Source organism: Diceros bicornis, chromosome 18 (assembly GCF_020826845.1).
Source record: "Diceros bicornis minor isolate mBicDic1 chromosome 18, mDicBic1.mat.cur, whole genome shotgun sequence".
In the NCBI taxonomy this organism is placed as follows: Eukaryota; Metazoa; Chordata; class Mammalia; order Perissodactyla; family Rhinocerotidae; genus Diceros; species Diceros bicornis.
Genome location: NC_080757.1, coordinates 55,336,505 through 55,357,285, shown reverse-complemented (window position 1 = coordinate 55,357,285; position 20,781 = coordinate 55,336,505). Strand labels below are relative to the sequence as shown.

The 20,781-nt window shown below is 57.4% G+C and overlaps 2 protein-coding genes across 5 annotated transcripts in view; both read right to left on the bottom strand.

Moving 5' to 3' along the window:
• Positions 1-421: 421 nt before the first annotated feature.
• NHERF1 (NHERF family PDZ scaffold protein 1) lies at positions 422-17,895 on the bottom strand. Its single transcript, XM_058561519.1, has 6 exons — positions 17,263-17,895; positions 6,183-6,344; positions 5,145-5,298; positions 2,841-2,881; positions 1,583-1,672; positions 422-1,343 (listed from the first exon to the last, which is right to left on the bottom strand). Exons 1-6 carry the CDS (start codon positions 17,677-17,679, stop codon positions 1,149-1,151), a joined length of 1,059 nt encoding a protein of 352 aa, XP_058417502.1. The 5' UTR covers positions 17,680-17,895; the 3' UTR covers positions 422-1,148.
• Positions 17,896-18,932: 1,037 nt separating this feature from the next.
• The window catches only part of RAB37 (RAB37, member RAS oncogene family), a 61,343-nt gene continuing 59,494 nt past the window's right edge, over positions 18,933-20,781 (bottom strand). For all 4 annotated transcript variants that reach the window (XM_058561531.1, XM_058561529.1, XM_058561530.1 and 1 more), the window contains one exon: positions 18,933-20,584. In XM_058561531.1, coding sequence (XP_058417514.1) covers positions 20,479-20,584 — 106 coding nt within the window. In that variant the 3' untranslated portion in view covers positions 18,933-20,478. The remainder of the gene's footprint in view (positions 20,585-20,781) is intronic.

Below are 20,781 nucleotides of genomic sequence, written 5' to 3'. Positions count from 1 at the left end.
ACCTGCAAGCAGAAAGATTAAAGCCAAGTCTCTGCATTCCTAAGCCAGCTCCATCTGGGATTCACACTTTCAATGCTCCTGGAGTTAGAGGAACCTCTCAGAGCCCTCTGAGCATGTGGGTCTCAGCCCCCACTCCCCACTTTCCCCGAAAAACATCCCTGTAGGGCAGCCCCAGTGTGCCCAGGCATGTTGACCACCAAGTGAAGTACATGGGAGCTGGGTGGGTCTTGCTCCCACAGGACTCACAGCCTGGACACCTGGGCAGTGACAGGCTTGAGGCCTGGTTAAAGCTACCTACCTCCCACCCCCACTATCCTCTCCTTCCAGCTGTACCCTGCCCTCTCAGCCTGAGGCCACCCTGGGAATACCCGTTTGTCATTTCTTGAAGACAGAGCTCTAAAGGAAGACACAGAGGCTGAGGTGGGTTGGAGAAACCAGTTGGATTTCTGATGGAGCTTCCTTACAATGGTGGTGCTTGGCTCAAGGCTGGGCTGGGCAGGGCATGGTCAAACCCTCCCCATGGTGCCAGGGTCTCTAAGGTGGGAGAAGAAACAAAGTTTAAGGCTGAGGCTGCTGCTATGTCCTAGATGCAACAACCCAGAAAATCATGTTAATCAAGGAAACAAAAATCCTTCTAAACTCTGTGATACTGCACTTAAAAAAACAAAAAAAAAATCAAATGAACAAAAGTAAGATGCCCAAGCCACAGCTCTCAGGATGATGCACCCCCATCTACTCCGAGATGTCATCGCTATAATCAAGTCCTTGATCAACCCTGGACCCAGTCATCTCGTGGGGTCGTGAGGGAAGATGACCTCTTGCAGGTCCCACGATCCTTGCTTGGTGCAGGTCCCAGTGATGTCCCAGTTGGGGTAGCAAGGGGACACCTGGTAGCCTGAAGCATTCAGTGAGGGGGAGGGGGACAGAGTCTGCTTTTTGATTGGGGCAGGACGGAAAACCATTCACCTTCCCTGCAATAAGGGAAGAACATAGTTCTCTAGAAAAATCAGATTTGCAAAGATGGGAGATGCTGGTGCTGATTTGTTTGTCGATTTGGGGGGAAGTGGGGAAGAGGGGAAGGGAGTTAGGTCGGGGTGTGGGACTGGCCGGCCCTTCCAGCTTTCCTGGGGGGTTGGTGGGAGGGGCGCTCAGAGGTTGCTGAAGAGTTCGTTTTTCTTGCTCCAGTCCATCTGCGGGGCCCGTTTGCTGCTGCGCTTCTGGTGGGCCCTCTCTTTGGCCACGGCCAGGGAGATGTTGAAGTCCAGGATGGGGTCGGAGGAGGAGGAGGAGGTAGATGAGGGTGCCGTGGAGTCCCGTTTCTTGGGGCTGTCTTGGGAATTCAGCTGTAAAGAGGAGGGGGAGGCAGAGAGCGGGAGTTAGTGCCTGGTGAGGCTCCCAGGCCCTGAGCCTCAGCGAGGTGGCTCCCTTGGGGCAGCGCCCGGGGAAGCCAGGTCACAAGAACAGAACGTGGCTCAGCATGTGACCTCCAAGGCTGGCTGGTGTGCCAGGAACAAGTGTGGTCTGGGAATGGGCTTCCTGTAACCCAGGCCCACCCCCCACCCCACCCAGCCGGCCAGCCTACCTCCTCACTGGTATCACTGGAGGTGGATCTTGCCAGGGCTGGCCTGGGGCTCTCAGACGCCGTCTCGGCTAGGGCTTCACGACTGTTCTCCTGGCACAGAGGAGAGAGGTGTGGGTTGGCGAGGGATGGGGTGGGGAAGTCCTGAGTAAGGAAGAGGATTCCCAGGGAAGACAGGTGCATTGGTCTGAGAAGTTCTACTCAGGCCCCTGCCATCCACCCAAAGCTCCACGGCCTGAGCCTGCCAGGGTCCCTTGGGGGATTTACAGTTTTACATTCCTCCAGAGATCAGAGGGCAGGCTGGTTGCACCACCTAGGTGGGAGGGACCATTGTGGGATTAGCTGAATTGCTCACTCCCCCCAAGTCCTCCCTGTGTAGCCTTCAGGGCTGAGTCGCCTTTTGGGCCAGTGACCAAGAAGGGGCTTCTGGAGTGTGGGGACACTGGGGGCCTCTTTGCTTGGCATGGGGAACACATGGGATGCTCCCTGAACCTCTTGTGGCCCACGTGTTTACTTGGACTTGACCCCAGAGATCTTGAAACCTTAACCCCAAAGCAGCCAAGAAGGGCTTTGAAGGAATAAGGTGGATGAGAGTTCTAGACCCATAGGTTGAGTGACAGAAACTTCAGGTGGTCCGGGGCTGCCCCCCTTGTTGTGTGCCCTAGCAGAGCCCCTGGGTAAGGGAAACCTTTGAGCAGACCCTGCAGAGAACTCCCACTCCGTGGTCCGACTCTGAGTCGGCCCATCCCAGAGTGAAGGCCTTGGCCAGGGATTCAGCTTGGCGCTCAGCTCCTGCCTGGGCTCCTCTGTGGCCTCAGCTGGCACCCAGCCCCACCATCTCTTCCCCAGCCTCCACTGCCTTCTCTTCCCTTCCGCCCGGGGAGGAGGGGGGAGGGGCTTTGTTCTTCCAACACAGACTGGAAGTAGCAGGGGCTGGGCAGCGCGGCCAGACACTGAAGCTCTGTTCTTGGGGGGAAGAATAGCCTCTTCTGTATGGTGGTGAGTTGGAGGCGGGGCTTGTCACCCAGGATGGCGGGCTGCAGAGGGGCCCAACCAGGCCTCTCCCTCCCAAATGCCTTGGCCCTAGGCAGGGGCCGAGGGGTGCACTGACAGTTACAGAGCTTGAGCTCAAGAGGGAGCAGCTTGGAAATCGAAGTTTCAACCTGAGTCAGACAGCTCTCCTTTTCCCAACCATGCCACCTTCCACCCTTCTCCTGCAGCCCCTGGACTGAGACCAGAGAAGCAGAGGGTCTGCCTTTACCTTCCGGATCTCCCCATTGGTAAAGGGCTCAGGCAAGGGACCTAGGTGGAGGAAAAAAGAGCGGAGGTGAGTCCAGAAGCACAGGGGAATGCGGATGGAGAGGTGAGAGTTGTCGGATTTGGACAGATAATTCGATCCTGTTCCCTAGGTTAGTGCTTAAAAGTCTCTTGACTACAACCCACTCTAAGTACATTTGATGCCCAGTGACACAAAGATTGTGCGTGTGTGTAACACAAGTCTCACAAAACAAACTACCCTTACTACATCCCCCAAAACTCATCCTTACTATATTGCAATGCTCTTTGATATTTTCTATTCAATTTCACTTAACAAAACAGACTGGTCTCTGCCTACTAAATTAATCTCATGAACCACTGATGAGTACTGAGCTGTTTGAAAAAAGCATTGTCCTAGATGGAGTTGAAATTCTAGGCTGGCTGCCTAAGAATCACCAAAGAAGCTTGTTAGAAATACAGATTCCTGGACCCTGGCACCAGAGCTGCTGATTCAGTGGGTCTGGGGCAGGTCTAGGAATCAGTATTTTTTAAATGCTTCCTAGGTGATGATGGTGTCATCAGAATGGAACCACACCCCGATTATGGTTAGTACCTGCCTCGGCCACTTGCCAATGCGGAGATGAGGGCGCAAGAGGGTTCAGGGCAGTGTCCTGGGTGTGCCCTCCCCCAGCCAATGGAAAACCTGGTGGTGGCAGGAGGGGTCAGAGGAAGAGAACACCAGCCTGGGGTCACCCTCACTGGACTCACCTAGCATAGAGGCCCCACATCACTGCAAGGAGGGCTGTTCCACCTCCAGGGACTGGTGAGCCTGGGTGGGTTTCTTCTGAACTCTGAGCTTAACATCAATGAGCATCTTTCCCCTTGCCCTGCACCGGGCTGGGGCAGTCAGGCATACCTGACTCTCACTGTTTCTGCCCTTTTGACACCCACAGCCTTACCACAGTGGTCAGGTCGGGGCACAGGGATGCTCACTTGCCCACTCTCCCCAAGCCGGCCCCTTCCCCATGAGCTGTCTCACTGGTCAGGAGGCAGCCGCTGGGAGGGAAGGGCCTTCCTCTGTGGGGATAGTTACATCCAGGTGGGAGGAATGGGGAGAGGACACCATCCTGGAGAACCCGAGAGGAACACCTGGGGATGAGACCTGCCCCTAGCCCCTGCCTGTGCAGGTCCTCTGCCCAGAGGCTGCCGTCACTGTAGTTCTCAGGGCTCTTCTTCCCCAGCCAGAGGGAGACAGAAGAAGGAGAGATGTTTGAGGGCTGATTACTTGGGGTGGGGAGAGAAGGATCTGGGGGAGGCAGGGGAAGGTATTTGAGGAGCTGAGTGGAATCCAGATTTCAGCTGAGTCTTCCCCCACACCATGTCCCCAAAAGCAAGGCTGGGGCTTCTCTGGGCCTCAGTTTCCCCCTCACTGAGGAAGGAGATTATCTGAGTTATCTGGTTTCTGTGAACTGGGGAGACAAGGGTAAGGTGATGCCCACCTCCCATGCCCAGAGTCTGCTAGGGATTTCCACTGACCCACCATCTTTCCAAGAACTATGGGACCCAACAGGCCCCTCCAGCTAGGGATCTAAGTCTGTGGCAGGACCTTTGTGTGGACCCCGCCCCCCCCCACCTGACACTCTCAGGGAGGCCCCACCCATTGCAAAGTCCGAAGAGGTTACACCCCTCCTCCATGCCCCCAGGAGCCATATTCTTAGGGAGCAAGTCCAGACCAGACAGCAGAGCACTTAACTTGCCCCTGACCGGTGTAGCAGCCCTGCCCTGTTTGGCTTGGGCTCGGGCAGGAGCCCAGGGACTGAGGGGGTACCCACCACTCTCTAGAGCCAGCAAGCCTGGGTTTCCAAGACAACCTAAGAGAAGGGAGGGGAGGCACTGGGCCTCTGTCACTGGACTCTGATCAGACCAAGCAAAGGCTGGAGGCCTCCCCAGAGTTAACCCTCTCCTCGTATCAGCCCTGCCCTGAGGACTCGCTGCGGGTGAGGCGTGGGGCCCAGGCCTCCCTCTGGCGCTGCAGCTTTGCCCGGGGCATCAGCAGCTCTGTCCTATCCCGCCATCCCTCATGCCAGCTCATCCCTGGCATATGCCATCTTCAGGGACCACTGCCAATCCCTGCTTCCTCTCCTGACATAGGCCCCTCTCTCCCAGTACACACCTCTGGGCCTCCCCTGAAGGAGAAGAAGGGAACTTCAAGGAGGAAGCTGTCCACCCTCACCTGGGACACAGTCAAGTCTAGAGCCCTGGCCCACACCTCGGACTTGGGGGCCTCTTGCTGCCCCACTCAGCTCACCATTCAGGTGCTCCTGAGATGGGATCACTTTGCATTTCTTGAAGAACTCGTCAGTCTCCTTGTCCACCACCAGCAGCTTGGTCTCGTCCCCACCAGCCTTGATGGCAGACACCACATCCCCATGCTGCTTGCCCTCCATGCAGACCCCGTTCACCTGTGGGTGGGGGCAGATGTTACTGGCACAGGTCTCGGGGTGGGGGTTAGGAGGAGGAGGTACAAGGGGTCCTCTTTGTCCTTGACCAGTTGGCAATCTGGGGACACTCAGCCCCCTTGCCTATAGGGTCCTGAACTAGGCCAAGTGGTCCTCCTACTTGACAGCCAGGGGAGGCAGGACACATAGGAAAAGCCTAAGAAAAGATCCGACAAGACTAAACAAACCCAGCTGTGACAGACAGGAGAGAAAGATCTTGGAGGCCTGGGCTGGGACCCGGCTTCTCTACGGACTTGCCATCCGACTTTCCTCTCTGGGCCTTAGTTTGTTCACATGTAAAATGAGAAGTCTTGGGAGAGCTGATCTTCCAGCTCTAAGGTTCTAAGACTGAGATTCTGGGACCTGCCCAAGGCATTTGGATTCACGTTGTTTCCTCTCCCGCTAAGCACAGCACAAGAGTGTATGAGTGTGCCTGACAGCCTCACTCCAGAGAAGGAGTTCACCCTCTGGCCCCTATTCCTGTGCCTGACATGGAGGCCTCAGGCAGTGGGAAACCTGAGGGTGGCCCAGACCTCTACCTGGATGGATGGGTGAATCACGGGCCGCTGAGTGGGTGTGCTCGGTGAAGAAGAGCCCAGGGGGGGTGGGGACAGGAAAGAAGTCAGTCGGTCCATCCATCCATCACCCATCTTTCTTTCCTTCTCTCCTGCCCACCCACCCCCGTTCTTCCCCCTACCCCCCATCCATCCATCTATCCTGCATCTATGTGCTGCCTGGGCCCCATGGGCTAACCAAGGAGCAGATGGTGTGACGGCTGCCCCAAGAGTTGCTTATCTGTAGGGAGGCAGTCAGGAAGGAAGAGCCTGGGAAGAGGCAAGAGGCATTACCTCCACGATGCGGTCCTGGGCCCGGAGCCCTGAAGCCTCGGCGGGCGAGTCAGGGTCTACTGCCCGGATGAACTGGCCTGGCTTGGACTTGTCGCTGTGCAGGTTGAAGCCATAGCCATTGGCGCCCTTCTTCATGGTGCAGAGCCGAGGCCGAAGCTCGCGCTGTGGGCATAAAGGAGGGTCCATGGCAATTCCACATCATCCTGGGTCCTGCCCTCCTTGCCCTGTGCCTGAGCCCACCTCTCCACCAAGGAAGATTTAGGAATAATGCAAGTTTGCTTAGAGCCTCCACAGCAGTGTGCGAGAATGCTGGCCTGGGACTCAGGAGACCTGCACGGAGACCCGGCACTGCAGGAAACTGCCTTGGTGACCCCGGGCAGAACGCTGCCCCTGTCCAAGCCTCACTTTCCTCTTCTGGCAAATGAGGGATGGACCAGATGAGCTCTTGAGTCCCTTCCCTTTGTGACTTCCTAAGGTTGATCATGTTTTTTGATTGCTGCCTCATCCCTCCCCGCTTATGGCTCAGTCTGGCCCTCTGGGGGGTGGTGTCTGGGTATCTGCAACATGTGACTAGGGACCCCCTTTGTACGCCGTTCTCTGCAGCAGGGGAGCCGGGGGCAGGTGTTTACTGAAAGCTGGTCACATGTTTCCAGTAAAGCCTTTCCTCACCCACATGGCTCCCATCTCATCCTCACCAAAAGGGAGCTGGGGGCAGCACAGCCAGGGGTCCTGGACAGGACAAGGACACTGACCGGCAGAATCAAGGCTGGTCCAGCTGAGGGCAAAGGCAGCAACAGAACCCTTGTGGGTCCGCAAGGAGCCTGAAAGGGGAGAGGCCCAGAAAAGCAGGGCTGGGCTGAAGGGAGCCCAGCGAGGCTGCGGCCATGGCCAGAGAGGGTGGCCTATTGAAAGGGCACAGGCAGCTTACTCTTGAGCATTCAGACACTCAGCTGAAAACGGTTTTCACCATCTTTGGTCCAACTTAAGCAGCTTAGTTTAGAAGCTGCAGCCCTAGGACACGTTTACATGATGGAGGGGAGAAGGGTGTCAGTGGGCCCAGTAACCGAAACCTCAGCCAGAAGCCTGAGCCCAAGGACTGAGTCGGGGTTCCTGCCCACTTCCTCCCAGGCCAGGGGCAGGGCCTCAGCGGCCAGCCTGCTAGCTCTGGGTTATCACCCGGGACGCCAGGCAGTGAGCAATGGCTGGGATCACGGCCCTGACCCAAGTTCCAGCTTCCCTGCTTACTGGCTCTGTGACCTGGGGTAGTAATTTCCCTCTCAGAGCTCCGGGTTCCTCATTTACAGACCATTCTTAGTGTGCTGCCTGCCTCCCAGGGTCACTGTGAGGCTGAGTGAGATAATTAACATACATGGAAACACTACAAATGTACAATCCCTGTGCACATGTAGACTGTCCCACGGTTGCTAATACTAATGAAGAGTTGCATGAAGCTGAGAAGTGAGATTCTGGGGGGTGGGGGTGGGATGCCAGGCTGCTCTGAAACCTCAATCCCCAGCTGGGAGTAGGGAAGGCAAGGGATGGGTGGGGAAGGCAAGGAGATCTTACAGGTCTCTGCCTCGACTTGCCAGCCCCAGGAGACAGCTGCCATCTGCGGTGAGACTCAGTCCCCACCCTCCGCTCTCAGGGGGGTGGCGGGGGCGTGACTGTGCCTTCCCTTAAGTGCCTGGGCGGGTCCTTCTGTGTTTCAGGATGTTGGTGGGGTTGTGGAGAGGCCGAGACAGGAAGGAGGGTGATGGTTGGGCCTGCGCTCACCCTAATCTGGGCTAAAGGCCCCTGGCCATTCTCCCCTTCTTCCTTCAGCAGGTTTCTCTCATCCCAAACGACAGCGAAGCGAGCATAAAAGTGGCAGGCCCACAGAGGCACCCTCTCCCCAGGGGCTGTGAAGCACCTACTTCTCCCAAGTTCTCCTCACCCCCTCCTGTTCCTCACTGCGCAGCCCACTGGCAGCAGGCCCGCCCGCCATGCCGATGCTGCCCCTCCCACAGCCCGCAGCCCTCCAGGATCTTGTTCCGGGAGTAAGTGAGGCTCCTCTGCCTGCCAGCTAATCCCTCCACAAAGCTGCCAGCCCAGCCCTCCCTCCAGGGGGCCGAGGTGAGCAGGAACAGGTCTGACCAGTTGCCACCACCAGGGCAGGCTCACCTTTCTGTCCCAGCCCGGCTGAGCTCTGCGGTCACCCTGAGAAAGTGGGGAGGGTGAATCACGGGGAAGGGTGAGGGCAGCTCCGATATCTCTGCTGCTTCCCGCCTCCCCTCACTCCAAAGAGCCTTCCCATAGCAACTTGCCTGGGGCTGGTCACCCCCGTTTTCAAGATGGGGAAACTGAGACTTGCAATGTTAAGCCCACTGCCTAATTTCACACAGCTTTACAGTGGAGAAGCCAGATTTCCAACTGGGTCTCTGACTTGGAACCCTCGTCCTTTCCACCGTCCGTGGGCTGGCCCTTAAGGACCCAAGTCCAGACTGGGACAAGGCCCACTTGGAGCTCCTCGACAGGAGTCACAAACACTGGGGTTGCTCTCCTCGTAGTGGCTGCAGTCTCTGCGGAGAAGTGGCTGGGAGCTGATGAAACCACAGCCTTCCTTCCGGTGCTGAAGGCTACTTGCAGCCAGACCTACGGCCTGAGCTTGGGATAGGCAACGTGGCAGTGAGCAGGCCTGGGCTGGGTTTGTGGCTGGAACTGGGCTGGGGGGCACCTGGCGGCTCCAGGTCCTCCCCTGGCTGGCAGGGCTGCACTAGCTGCCCCCGTGATGCTCACCTTTAGGCCAGGAGCTCTGTGCTGTGGGCTTCCCTTACTGATCCTCAGCACATTTCACCCCAGGACCTCTTGCCTGGTCACCTGCTAGAAGCTAGAAGCTAGAAGGCCTGCTTTGGACCTCGCTCTCCTCTGCCAGCACCAAGCCATGAGGATTGGGGGAAATGGGGGCCCCAGCCTGAGGATGCAGGCCCCTGCCACTCCCTCCCCCTGCCCTGGCACCTGCTCCACTGCCCCCTGGGGGTGGCTGGCCAGGGGGACAGAAAGCCCCAGGTAGTTCTCCTAAGTGTTCAGACACCTAGAGCCCCATCTAGTTCCCTCCTTCCCAAGTCCCTGGAGGCTCCCTCCCTTCCCACGGGAAGGGGCAGGAAGGGGCAGGAAGGGGCAGGAAGGAGCAAGGGCTTCCCATTCTTCCAGGGAGACCAGCCGTGTTTCTCTCCACTCCTCCCCCAGCTGTCTCCAGGAGGAGTCATTGCCAGCTGCTGAGTCAGCCCATCCCAGCCTGGGTGGAGCCTGGTGCTGGCAGAAGGAGTCCCTGGAGACAACCTCCCTGGGGCCCTGGCCCAGCACTGAGAAGAGAAGATGGTGAGGCCAGGCACCTGGCTGCTGCTTGGCCACCATTGCTCCTGGGCCTGCACTCCCAGAGCTGGGGCAGCGGCAGGGTTCTGCCTCTGCGGAAAAGGGGTAAATGGAAAGTCAGGGCCATCTTGGGCCTCATGTGTGGCCCCCAGGAGCTGCCTCGTGCCATGGTGCCAGCTTCAGAGCTGGGGGTGGAGGGTGGGGGACGACTTCAAGGGGAACGTGGCCCCAGAGTGTTCAGAGCCTCAGGTAGGACTCCCAGTGATGAAGACAGCTTGGAAGTAAAAATCAAGATCTGCTCAGTGAGGAGACTGGCAGAGACCTGGAAGTGAGAGGAAGGAACATTGGGCAATGGTGGCCAATAGGCAGTGCAAATGGGCTGGGGCGGCTGGGGGCTGGATGGGTCTCAGTCTCTAACTTTCAGACAACATCAGACCCGTTTTCCAGAAAAGACTCTGCCCGGAGAGCTGCCTCCAGATTCTCTTCATGGGGCCTTCTCCCACCCTCGGGTTTTCAGGCTGTCACAGGCCTGCCGTGGCTGCCTCCCTCCATCCCTCCTCTCCCCCAAGGAGCCCAGCCCCACCCCAAGTCACCTCCACCCACACAGCCCAGGGAGCGGACAGCGGGCACGGAATTCAATAGGCACCGGCACCACCAGCAGCCACCTGGAAAGCTGGGGAAAGTCGATACTCTAATCCTGGTGACCGTCTCTGGGGAGCAGGTCCAGGGCCACTCCCTGCTCCTCCTCAGGGAGGGCGGCTGGGGGCCAATGCCCCATTGGGCCCAGCCCCTCCCTGGCAGGTGCCATGGTGATGGGCCCTATAGAAAACAGCCAAGCTGCTTCCCAGAGGCCAGCCAGCTCTGGGCCCCAGAAGGGGTGGGCTGGAGGAGCAGGAAGACCACCAAGGCGGCTAGGGGAACAACAGAAGTGACCCCCATGTCCCAAGACTGCCCTTCCTCCAGCCCAGCCCCAGCCAAGGGCTCTTGTTTATGCAAATAAGAATGGTGCCCTGCTGCCCTACCAGGGAGACCAGCCCCAAAACAGGGTAGGGAGAAGGGGATGGCGGGTAGGGGAAGGAGCCCTGGCGTTCTGGTGGAGGGGCAGGGGGAAGATTGGGAGTAAGGAACCGTGGCTGCTCCGGGAGGCAGCTCAGTCTTCCATGTGACCCTGGAGACACAGGCTTGGGTCAGGTGCCAGCTCTTCAAGGAAGCGAGGATGGTGAGAGCTGGCCCTGCCTGGGGGTGACAGGTAACTGGGCAGCATGGGGGAACTGTCCTTAGGGCAGCCTGGGAAGTGACCAGGAGCTTGGACCACGGGCCAGTGTCCAGAGCTCTAGGCCTCAGGCAGCCTCTCCTCACCCAAGGGGAGGTATGAAGGGCTTGGTTGCCACTGACCCCTGCCCTAAGCCCTGATGCGGCTTCACTTCACCCTGCAGGCCCTCCCCCAGGTCTGTGCGGGCTGAGGAATGTTGGGCCCCTCCATCGGCAAGAAAGGAGCTACTTCGGCCCTTATCTTGTGCTTCTTGTCTCTCAGTGGGAAGGCCCTTCCCTAGAGCCCTGCGGGGTGGGATCCAGGAGGGGGACGTACGCTAAAGTGGAGGCTGCTTCTCCAACACACCCCTGCAGTGCCCTGAGTCAGGCTTTCCCTCTGGCTCTTTTCTCCTGGTGCTGGTCAGAGACCCACCCGAGGGAAAGTCTGGCTCAGGTCTCCCCAGGGCTGGGCAAGCCTGGGATGGAGCAGGCTGGTACGTGGGCTGCTGCCTGGCTGGACACTGTCCAGGCTGGCCACCCCATGCACTCCCCCATCCTCCCTCCCCCTCCTCCCAGAAGTCACTGGAGTTAACTCCTACGAGCTGTCTCAAGAGGCTCTGTAAGGACCCTTAGGGAGCTCATGAAACAAACAGCAGCCACCGTTTACTGACCGCTTACTGTGTGCCAAGTACGCACTAGGGCTTTGTATGTATTTTCCTGTTAAAACCCAATTATAACCCTGCGAGGAGTTATTATTGCCCTTCTCTCCCAGATGGGGCAACTCAGGTTCAAAGAGGTCGTGTAAACTGCTCAAGTACACATGGCTGACGGGAGGAGAAGGCAGACTCTGAACTCAGGTCCACAGTAGCAATGCCCAATAGAAATATAACGCCAGTCAGGTAGGTAATTAGGAATTTCCTAGTAGTCACATTAAGAGTAAAAAGAAACAAGAGAAATTAATGGTAATATCTTATTTAACACAATATATCCAAAATATTATCATTTCAACATGTAATCCATTTAAAAAATTATTAATGGGATATTGTACATCCTTTTATTTGTACTAAGTCTTCAAAATCTGGTGTGCACTGTACATGTGCAGCACACCTCAATGTGGACGAGCACATTTCAAGTACCAAGAGCCACACATGGCCAGTGGCTGCCATAGCGGCCTGCAGAGATCCTAGAGGTCTCACCCTCAACCATTAGGCTCTCAGCCCCAAACACTATGCTATATCCCCATGGCCTTTGTCAGAATCAGGCACCCGTTATAACCTTATAACATGCACAGGGAGAGGATGGAAGCTTTGTCTCTGGAAAGTCCGACCTCTGGCCTGAGACACACAGCAGTGAGCGGCACTTGAACCTGTACCACTTGTCCTGTTCTAGGGCATAGGAACCTAAACATTGCCTAGGGGTCTGGAGGCATGAGGAGTTGTCCCACTCCGGGGTGGGGAAGGAAGGCCAAGGCCAGCAGTTAAGGTCAGCCTCCAGGGGGGCCCTTTCTGTTACAGGGGAGCCCCAGAGGCAGCAAGAGTAGGTTCTTAGGACCTGTATGGGGTACAGACTTGGTTGCCAGACTCTGGCCCTCTGGCCCAGTGCATCACGTGAGAAGGGATGGGGCCAGGAGCCTGCCCCTCTGGGCTGAGGTCTTCCATCAGGGCTGACACCTTTCCTGATGGTGCTTGAAGGACTACCCCCCCGCTCCGGGGGAGAGAAGCATCTGGGAGCTCTGGCCCAAAGGTCCCAGCGACCTGGACCCCTGCAGGAAGCTGGTTCAAGCAGCCTGAATTTATGCCACTGTGATGGCTCTCGTGTGGCCCAGAACATGATGGGCAGAGATACCCAGCTGTAAAGTCAGGCCCTCAAGCACAACCCACTTGCGTGGCTGAATGGTTGTGCAGACACTGGAGTCAGAGCGAGCTGGGTTCCAAGACACACGGTGCTATGCGGTCAGGGCTTACCAGTGGAGAGCCCTGGGGCCACCCACCTGAACTGACCAAGCCTCAGTCTCCACATGTGGACAGTGGGGCTAATACCTGCCCCACCCATAGGGTGGACATGTGGATTAAATGACTATAAGCCATGCTTAGTACATAGCACATTGCTGGACACAAATAGCTATCATTTATTGAACAATTACTATCAACTTACAAACTGGAGAAAATACCTAATTTGCAGGGTTGTCATGGGGGAATCAGTGCTAAGGATATCGATATCTTTATGGCACAGGGCTGGGCACTAGAAATTTGGGTTTCCTTCCCGTCACTCTATCTCAGAGCAGCAACAGCAGAGGAGCACCTATTAGTGGGGTTTAGAATTCCGGCTTCCCTCTGTAAGAGGCCTGCAGCACCCACAAGACCTGGGCTAGGCCCCTTCTTCCCCTAATTCTAAGAGCTCCCTTCCTTTCCCAGGGACCCGTGGGATGGGAAGTCTGGGGAGGAAGACAAGGGCCCCCATCGAGACACATGGGGTTCCTTGGGAAGGAAGGCCCATCCTGCCTTTCCCAGAGAATTACCTCCAGAATTACTGATTTAACTTTACTGGAACCTGAAGGTAAGAACCAGGGGCTAAAGCATGAGAGAAAGAAATCCCAAATGTGTGGCTTAAGAGGAGGAACCACACACAAACCATCACACACCCTGTCCATTTCAAGTCCAAACATCCTGCAGCTCAAACCCTGTCCTGCCCACCTAGACTCCAGCTTGGTCAGTGTGACATGGCCTGCCCTGGGAAAGGGGTTGGTAGGGTGCCAGCTAATTGTGCCCACCCACCCATCTTGCTACCTGGGGTGCCTGCACTATCTCTGCCTCTGGGATTAGGGTCTGGTCTGGCAGGAATCCACTCCGGGATGGGCACTTACACCCCTCCATCATCTCATAGAAGCTCCCCAACAACCCTGCAGGGTGGATGCTGGTGTCTCCACTTCACACAGATAGAAGCTGAGGCTGGCAGGGAACAACGAACAGTTAGGGTTGCAGAGCCAGCAAGCGGCAGAGATGGGATTCACACATGGATATGGCTGACCCCAGAGCCCAGATTTTTGGCCTTCTAGTCTTAAAATGGGAGCTGCTGGTAGACAAGAAAAAGGAGTGGGTAGGTTCTATCTGGAATTCTGATCTCTGGGTGTGCTTGAGGCACAAACAGGCCCAGGTGTGCTGCACAAGATGCATGTGGCCAAAGGTCCCTGATGGCTGTTATACATTCATTCATTAACTCAAAAATTATCTATTGGGCTCTTCCCTACTCTGTGCCAGGCACAGCACAGGGGATATAAATACAAATAAGCCTCAGGACTCACCATGCAGTAGAGCAGGACATCATGAACAGATGATTCAGATATTGTGTGTTCAGAGCGATAAAACATGGAAGGACAGGGAGCAGGAGGTGAGGAGAGGAGCTCACTCTGCCTGCGGGGCTGAGGAAAGGCTCCACGGGACGTGAGTGGTCTTGGAGAGGGTGCCCGGTGGAGAAGGGGCCTGAAGGGCTCCCAGGCTGGACGATATCCAGGTGTGAAGGCTGGGAGAGCACAGCGTGCTGGAAGGGAATCGGACCCTCGGTGTGGTCGGGTGGACTGGGGAGGGCACAAGAGGGGTGGTGGCGAGAGTAGGCTGCCAAATTGCAAAGGGCTGTGGAACAGCATAAGATTATTCAACAACAGCGACTCTGATTGAGCACTTGCTGAGAGCCAGGCTTGGCCACAGCTGCACTTGCCCAACGAGAGAGGCAGATCCAGGCTAGCTGTCCCACGGGTGGGCATGTCAGTCACTGTGAAATATTTCTGAATTCAAGGACCAGCAACCAGCGTTTGCTGAGCACTCCCTTGGTGCCAGGCACCGAGCTGCCGGCCTCACAAACATCCTCATTTAATCCCCACAGCCCCGCGAGGCAGCTGCTACCGCCTCCACCTTACACAAGAGGAAACAGAGGCTTAAAGAGGTTAAGAAACCTGGCTCGAGGTGGCCCAGCTAGTAGAGTGGAGCTGGCTCAGGCCTGCCCAGCCACCACTGTGGGCCCCTGTGCTGGGCACGAACTCAGGGTTCAGGCCTCCTCCTGTAACTGCGGGGCTGTGAGCAGGGGTGTTGCTCCTCTCTCCCCATGTGTGCAGAGCTGGCAGTGCCCCTCCACATCCTCCCAGACCAGTACTACAGGTACCCTCACCCTCTGCCCTTATCATTCTCCACTGGGCTGTTCTTCCCAATGATATGTCACCGCCACCCATTCTCTGCATGCACTTTTCCACTTAACATCTTTTTCACTTATGAGAACTAATGAAGATACCATAACAGCCTCTACTTTGCATACAAATTCAGGCTAAAACTAACTAGTAAAACTCAAATGCTTTATACAAGAGATGTCTTTTAGGAAAAAAAAAATAACTCTTAGGATGTTTATTAACATTTTTTTGCAGTGATGGAGTGGGTCACCTGCATGACCACCATACCAGATTTAACTGGAATATCCTACTAGAGGGTCTTAACAGTGCTGATAGGCTTTGTATAAGGCCAAAGGAGTCCTTGCACAGAGCTGGGATTCCAGTGCTTGGGCATAAAGGAACTCAATTCAGCATCCACCAGGGGCTCGAGTACTTCTCATACTTGTAAAATTCTAGAGAAAGCAGGTACCACTGTAATCCAATGCTCCCATTTTACAGATGGAAGAACCAAGGCTCAGAGAAGTTCTGTGACTTGCTTGTTGACCATAAACCCAAGAGGCCTGGTGATGGTGTTCCCGGGACTGGCTGGAGGCGGTTCTGCTCCCTTCTCCTGGCCTAGCAAAGTACACACGAATGCAGGTGTCACACCACCATCTGGGGGGATCTGATTTTGTGCTCCAGGGGTGGAAGCACTGCTGCCTTTTCAAATGGTGTGGCGGGAGCTTGTGCGCTAGGTCAAACCTCCAGTCTGGCCTCTCCCCTAGCACCCCTCCCCACACACCCAGCAGCAAAACCAAAAGGGCAATGGGAGGAGTTGAACATAACTGCGACTTAGGGGGGGTGCGTTACTTGTGCGAGTGCCAAAGTCCAAATGAAAAAAAACAAACAGGGAATGGCAAATTGATGCACTCAGCACAAAGCTCAAACTGGACTTCTGCCTGGGACGAGAGGTCATAGGTTCTAACTCCCTGGTGTCAAACCCCTGCCAGGGGTGCTCCGACCCCTCCCCCATCCTTGCCAATGCCAGCCTGGCAGCGGCAGGAAGTGGGAGCCGGGCAGCCCTGTCATTGCCGGCACCCATCTCTGGCTGGACAAGGCTCCTGGTGACCTCACTTCACCAAACCAATTGGTCCTCTCAGGCTCCACCTTCTACCTTAAGGTTGAACTGTGCCCTTTCTCTGTCCAGGGAGGCTCCTGCTGGCACTAAGGACACCCCTGCCACATGCTGCCACCAGGTGGAGAGCTGGTGCAAGCCAAACCCGCCTGGGGAGGCCTCCCCCCTCCACTCTCTGGGAACAGGAGGCTCAGCACAGCTCCTGTTTGCCACTGCCCCTCGGGCAGCTGATCCAAACTGGGATCGTTTGTGCAAACACCAAACATGGGCAAAAAGCAACCAGCCTGCTTGCCGTCCAGGGACTGGAGTGAGACAGATGATGCCAGGACAGGACCACCTGCCCATGGTGAGCCCCGCTGGCCGCTGGAGGGTAGAGTACCACGGGACCACTCCCACCTCTCCCTCTCCCCAGCCATTTCTTTTCCTCCAAGGTCCTCCCTCCGCTCCCAGATACAAGGTAGCGCTTACTCCTCACATTCCTGAGAATCATAAATCCTCCTGGGTGGTGGAGCCGCCACCACTCCAAGGCCTCTGCACCTCTTCTCCGCACCCCAGCCCCCAACACGCTGCCCTGAGACGGTGGGGCTTCCTCTTCTTTCCTAGAAGTCACCCGACCGACTTCAGGAGGAGGATGAAGTCCAGCCGGCCTGAAGTTAATGATATACACACCAGCGGGCTGGGGGGAAGGGAGAACCCTGTCTGCGATCCCTCCCCTCCCAGCGCCGGGGCTCCGCACAGAAAAGGCGGTTGTTATTCCTCTAGCTCTTTGAAGTCGGAGCCGCGCTCGCTTCACTCCAGCTTCCGTTACCACCCACAGGGGCCGTGGAGGAAGCTGGCACCTCTGGGGCGGTGAGGGCGAGATTGCGTGGTTCCGAGGAACGGGAGCAGACCCCACCAACAGAACCCAGAAAAGGGGACCGGGCTCCCTCACCTCCCTACCAAAGACCAAGGGTCAAGAGGTGTAGGTGGTAAAGGCGCTCAGGGTCCCAGCCCTGTCTGGGAAGGGGAGTGGGGGTCGCGGGACGCAGCCCCAAGCCTGCAACCGCCAGTGCGCCCAGTCGGCGGGCGGAAGCAGTCCCTCCCTCGAGGATCGGGTTTCAGAAAGACAAGGCGGGAGCAGGGTTGGGAGTCCCGGGCGCCTGGGTCTCTCCCCGATCCCCCCTCCAACTTCGTTCCAGCCTCGCCGCTCGGCCCGGGCCCGCACTTACCCGCTCCGGCGGGCTCTTCTCGGCCTCGCGCGGCGCCTCCGCGGCGGCCGGCGGCTCAGCCTGCCCGGGCCCTTCCTGGGCGCGCAGCAGCTCCTCCCGGACCTGGACGCCCAGCTGCTGCAGCCGTTCGTCCGTCTCAGGGTCGACCACCAGCAGGCGCACGGCATTGAGCGCGGCGCGGATACGGCTCACCACCTGCTGGTGGGTCTCCTTCTCCACGTTCTCGCCGTTTACCTCCACCAGCCGGTCTCCGGCCAGGAGCCCCGCCTTCTCGGCCGGCGAGCCGGGCTCCACCAGCCGGATGAACTGGCCCATCTTGCCCTTCTCCCCGTGCAGGTGGAAGCCGTAGCCGTTCGGACCCTTCTCCAGGCAGCAGAGCCGGGGCAGGGGCGGCCCGGCCGCCGCGTCCGCGCTCATCTCGCCGTGGGACGACTCAGCAGCGCGCCGCGGGGTCGGGTCGGGGTCCGGAGATGGGACGGTCCAGCCCTTCTCCCCGCCCTGCGGACCAGGGGGCGGGAGAGAGCGCGGCAGAGAATTCCCGCACCGCCGGACAGGCCGAGCGAGCAGGTGTCCCAAGAGAGGCTGCCACGAGCAGCAAGGAGCCAAGCCAGGAGCGCGCGGACCAATCCCCGCCCCGCGCGGCGTCTGAGCGTTCTAGAACCCGCCCAGGTCCCTTACCCCGGAGGCGGGGCCGCGCTGAGGGTGTGGGCCACCGCGGGCCAATCAGAGACCAAGAACAGGGGGCGCTCGGGCCGGGTGAAGGACGCCGGCCAATGGGAACGCGCAGGGGCGGGGCCGTGCGCTCGGCGCGGTGCCCCGCGGCGGGAGAAGAAAGAGGGCTCAGGAAGTGGAAGTGTTTGTTTCCAAGTGGCCGGAGTTGAGGCGGGGGGCGGGGCGAGTTCCCGGTACCGGGCGGAGGGGCCCGCAGGCTCTGTTCTGGTTTCCCCCACCTGTGGCGGGGATTGAGGAGAGCCAACCCTCGAGTAAAGGACGCTAACGTTTTAACAGCCTTTAGCCAAAACCTTGTGTGCAGCTCCAATTGAGGGGGGGAGGGGGCGACTGTTGCCGGGGAAACCGCTCCCGCTCCGGGGCTGCGAGGTCCCAGCGGTGTGAGGAGTAAGACGGAGGTCCACTTCGGACCCAGCAGAGTTGTCTGAATAACGATATTTTCCCATTTGCGGAGTCACTTTGCACTGTCCCAGGACCTGCTTATAGGAGTGCGGGCTCTGATCCTGGTTGGGACAGTGCGAGGGTCTCAGCAGAGAGCCCAGGCTTTGCGCGGCTGCCCACCGAAAAAGGCCACCTAGGTAGGGCAATGGCGTGGGCATTGGCGTCAGCGTTCGGCTAGGGAGGTGGGGTGGAGAGAGGCAGAACAGAGTCAGGTAATCATCTCTGGGTATAGTCTCCAGGGCAAGGAGACCTGGCTTTTTTCAATAGAGAAAGAATGATTAGGACCGTAAGATAAACCTTTCAGTTCCTTCTTGCAGATGAGAGGCTGGTCACAGAGGCTGAGGGGTGGTCTGTAAAGGATGAGGTGACCAGTTGGGGACATTGAAGGATGAGGATCAAGTGATTTTGGCTGTCAATGACAGTTCCCCCAGCATGCAATAACAATCCTTTCAACATGACTCCCGCCCCATGGGCACCTCAAAGAAGCAGGGGACAGTGTGTACTTTCCAAAATACTGCAGTTTAATTCTGGAAAACACAAATGCTGGAGGCCCAGTACAGCCTACATGATTGGATCGCCTGTGACCTGCCTTGGGCCCCAGAAGAGCCGGCAAGGTCAGGCTCCTCCCTGCTCTGCTCGGGAGAGCTTCCTTATCTGGCCCAAGTTGGAGCTGCTGACTCTGCTCAGAGAGCAAGATTTCTGCCGTGGAAGCAAGTGCAGTAGCCTCAGAAATGTGCAGTGCATGCCTCTTTCTATCCCTCTCCCCCGCCCCTGACTTGGAGAGCTGGAGCAAAGGTGTCTCTCCCCACCCATGGCCCAGAGAGCTGGAGTAAGGTGCTTTAGGTCATGACCTTCATGTACCCTGGCCCTTCTGATTGCTGGGGTAAGGGCTTTGGGAGAGTTGTGACCTTCGCTCCCGTAACTCCTTGCCGCCCCTTCCCTACCCCAGTCTTACCCACATGACCTTATTTTGCACACATTGCATTGGTTTACCAGAATTGGATGACCTCTCACTCTCTAACCTGGCTTAGTAGAAAGGGAGATAGAGCAGTTTTGAGTCTGCGTCTGTCTGGGAAAAAATGGGCGTGGGTGTCAGGGAGGAGGCAGCGCTTGGGTTTAGGGGCATACATGTAGGGCAAGGTTTACTCAATTCTGCCTCCCACCTGCTCCAGGTGGTTTCTCTTTATCTGGTTTTTTCCCAGTAGAAGCACTACAGCTGCTTGAAGTAGCCTGGGGGCTGCATACCTGCTAAAGGGTTGGGACAGAAGAACCACCTTTCCCTAGCTGGGACCTTAGGTGTGTAGGGGCACAGCCAGAAAGGTAGATAAGACCAGGGATTCATGGAGGAGGGGCTTCCCTGGGATCTGAGGTCTGGGGAACAGGAACCAAATGTTTCCAGGTGCCCCAGTGTGCTTGTGGGCTGGAGGGAAAGGGTACACCTCCTGGAGGGGCGTTAGTAGGGCCAGAGGTAGCCAAACAGACCTAATCTCTGCTACTCCTCTCTCCCCCTCCCAGGGAGCAGAGTCCCTGCCCAATCTCCATATCTCCTATCTTCCCTGAGGTTTTGGTCTAGCTCCCAGCACAAGGGCCCTGTCTTAGTGGGGAAGATTGTTCCCTGGGAAGCTGGAGGACATGAAGCCTCTCTCCAGCTGAAGTGAGAGTGGGAAGGGGGTCACTGAAGTGCATCAGTGTCCCCTGGTGCTGAGCTGAGCAATACTGCCCTCATTGTGGCTAGGAGGTAGGCCCCGACCCCTCAGTCCTAGCACTAGAAGGCAAAAGGGCCACCAGGTCCTTACCTGGGCTTTCTGGTGCCTTTTTTTGTATTAAATTGTGTATCATTAAAATGAAATATAAATATTTTACCCTCCCTGGAGATGCAGGGAAGTCCAGGAAGTAGGTAGTACAGCTCCCTCTTGGGAAGGAAGGCCTGTGCACTGGGTCCCCCAGTTCTCTCCCCACTGGCTTAGCTGCTCAGAGTAAGCCAGGTCTGGGGGAGAAGGCTGCATCCTCGTGGGCCTCTGGAGCCTCCTCTCAGCCCCTTGGGAGTCACAAGAAGGAGCAGCAGCCAGGCCGCTTCTTCTGGGACTCCACATAGTCTCGGATCTGGAAGCTGGGTTCATCGGCCTGCTGCCTGGCTCTGTGTTTCAGCTCCCTGGAAGAAGAAGAAACAACGGGCTGGGTACGGACTGAGGAGCTGAGCATCCTCCCCACTCCTATGGCCCGGGGCAAATGGACCTCAGACTGCAGAAGGCAGTTGGGCCCAGGGGCTGGCGGGGGAGGGGGGCCAGGCCATACTGGATTCCCAGATGGTGCCACCCTGCCCCGCACGGTTCCCTTCCCTGCTCAGCT

Excerpts from the sequence above, each read along its gene's own strand:
- NHERF1 (XM_058561519.1), bottom strand. The coding sequence starts at position 17,679 with ATGAGCGCGGACGCGGCGGCCGGGCCGCCCCTGCCCCGGCTCTGCTGC. Across the intron at positions 5,299-6,182 it reads CCCAGGACCGCATCGTGGAG|GTGAACGGGGTCTGCATGGA; the intron begins GTAATGCCTCTT and ends CCCCACCCACAG. Across the intron at positions 1,344-1,582 it reads CCAGTGATACCAGTGAGGAG|CTGAATTCCCAAGACAGCCC; the intron begins GTAGGCTGGCCG and ends TCCTCTTTACAG.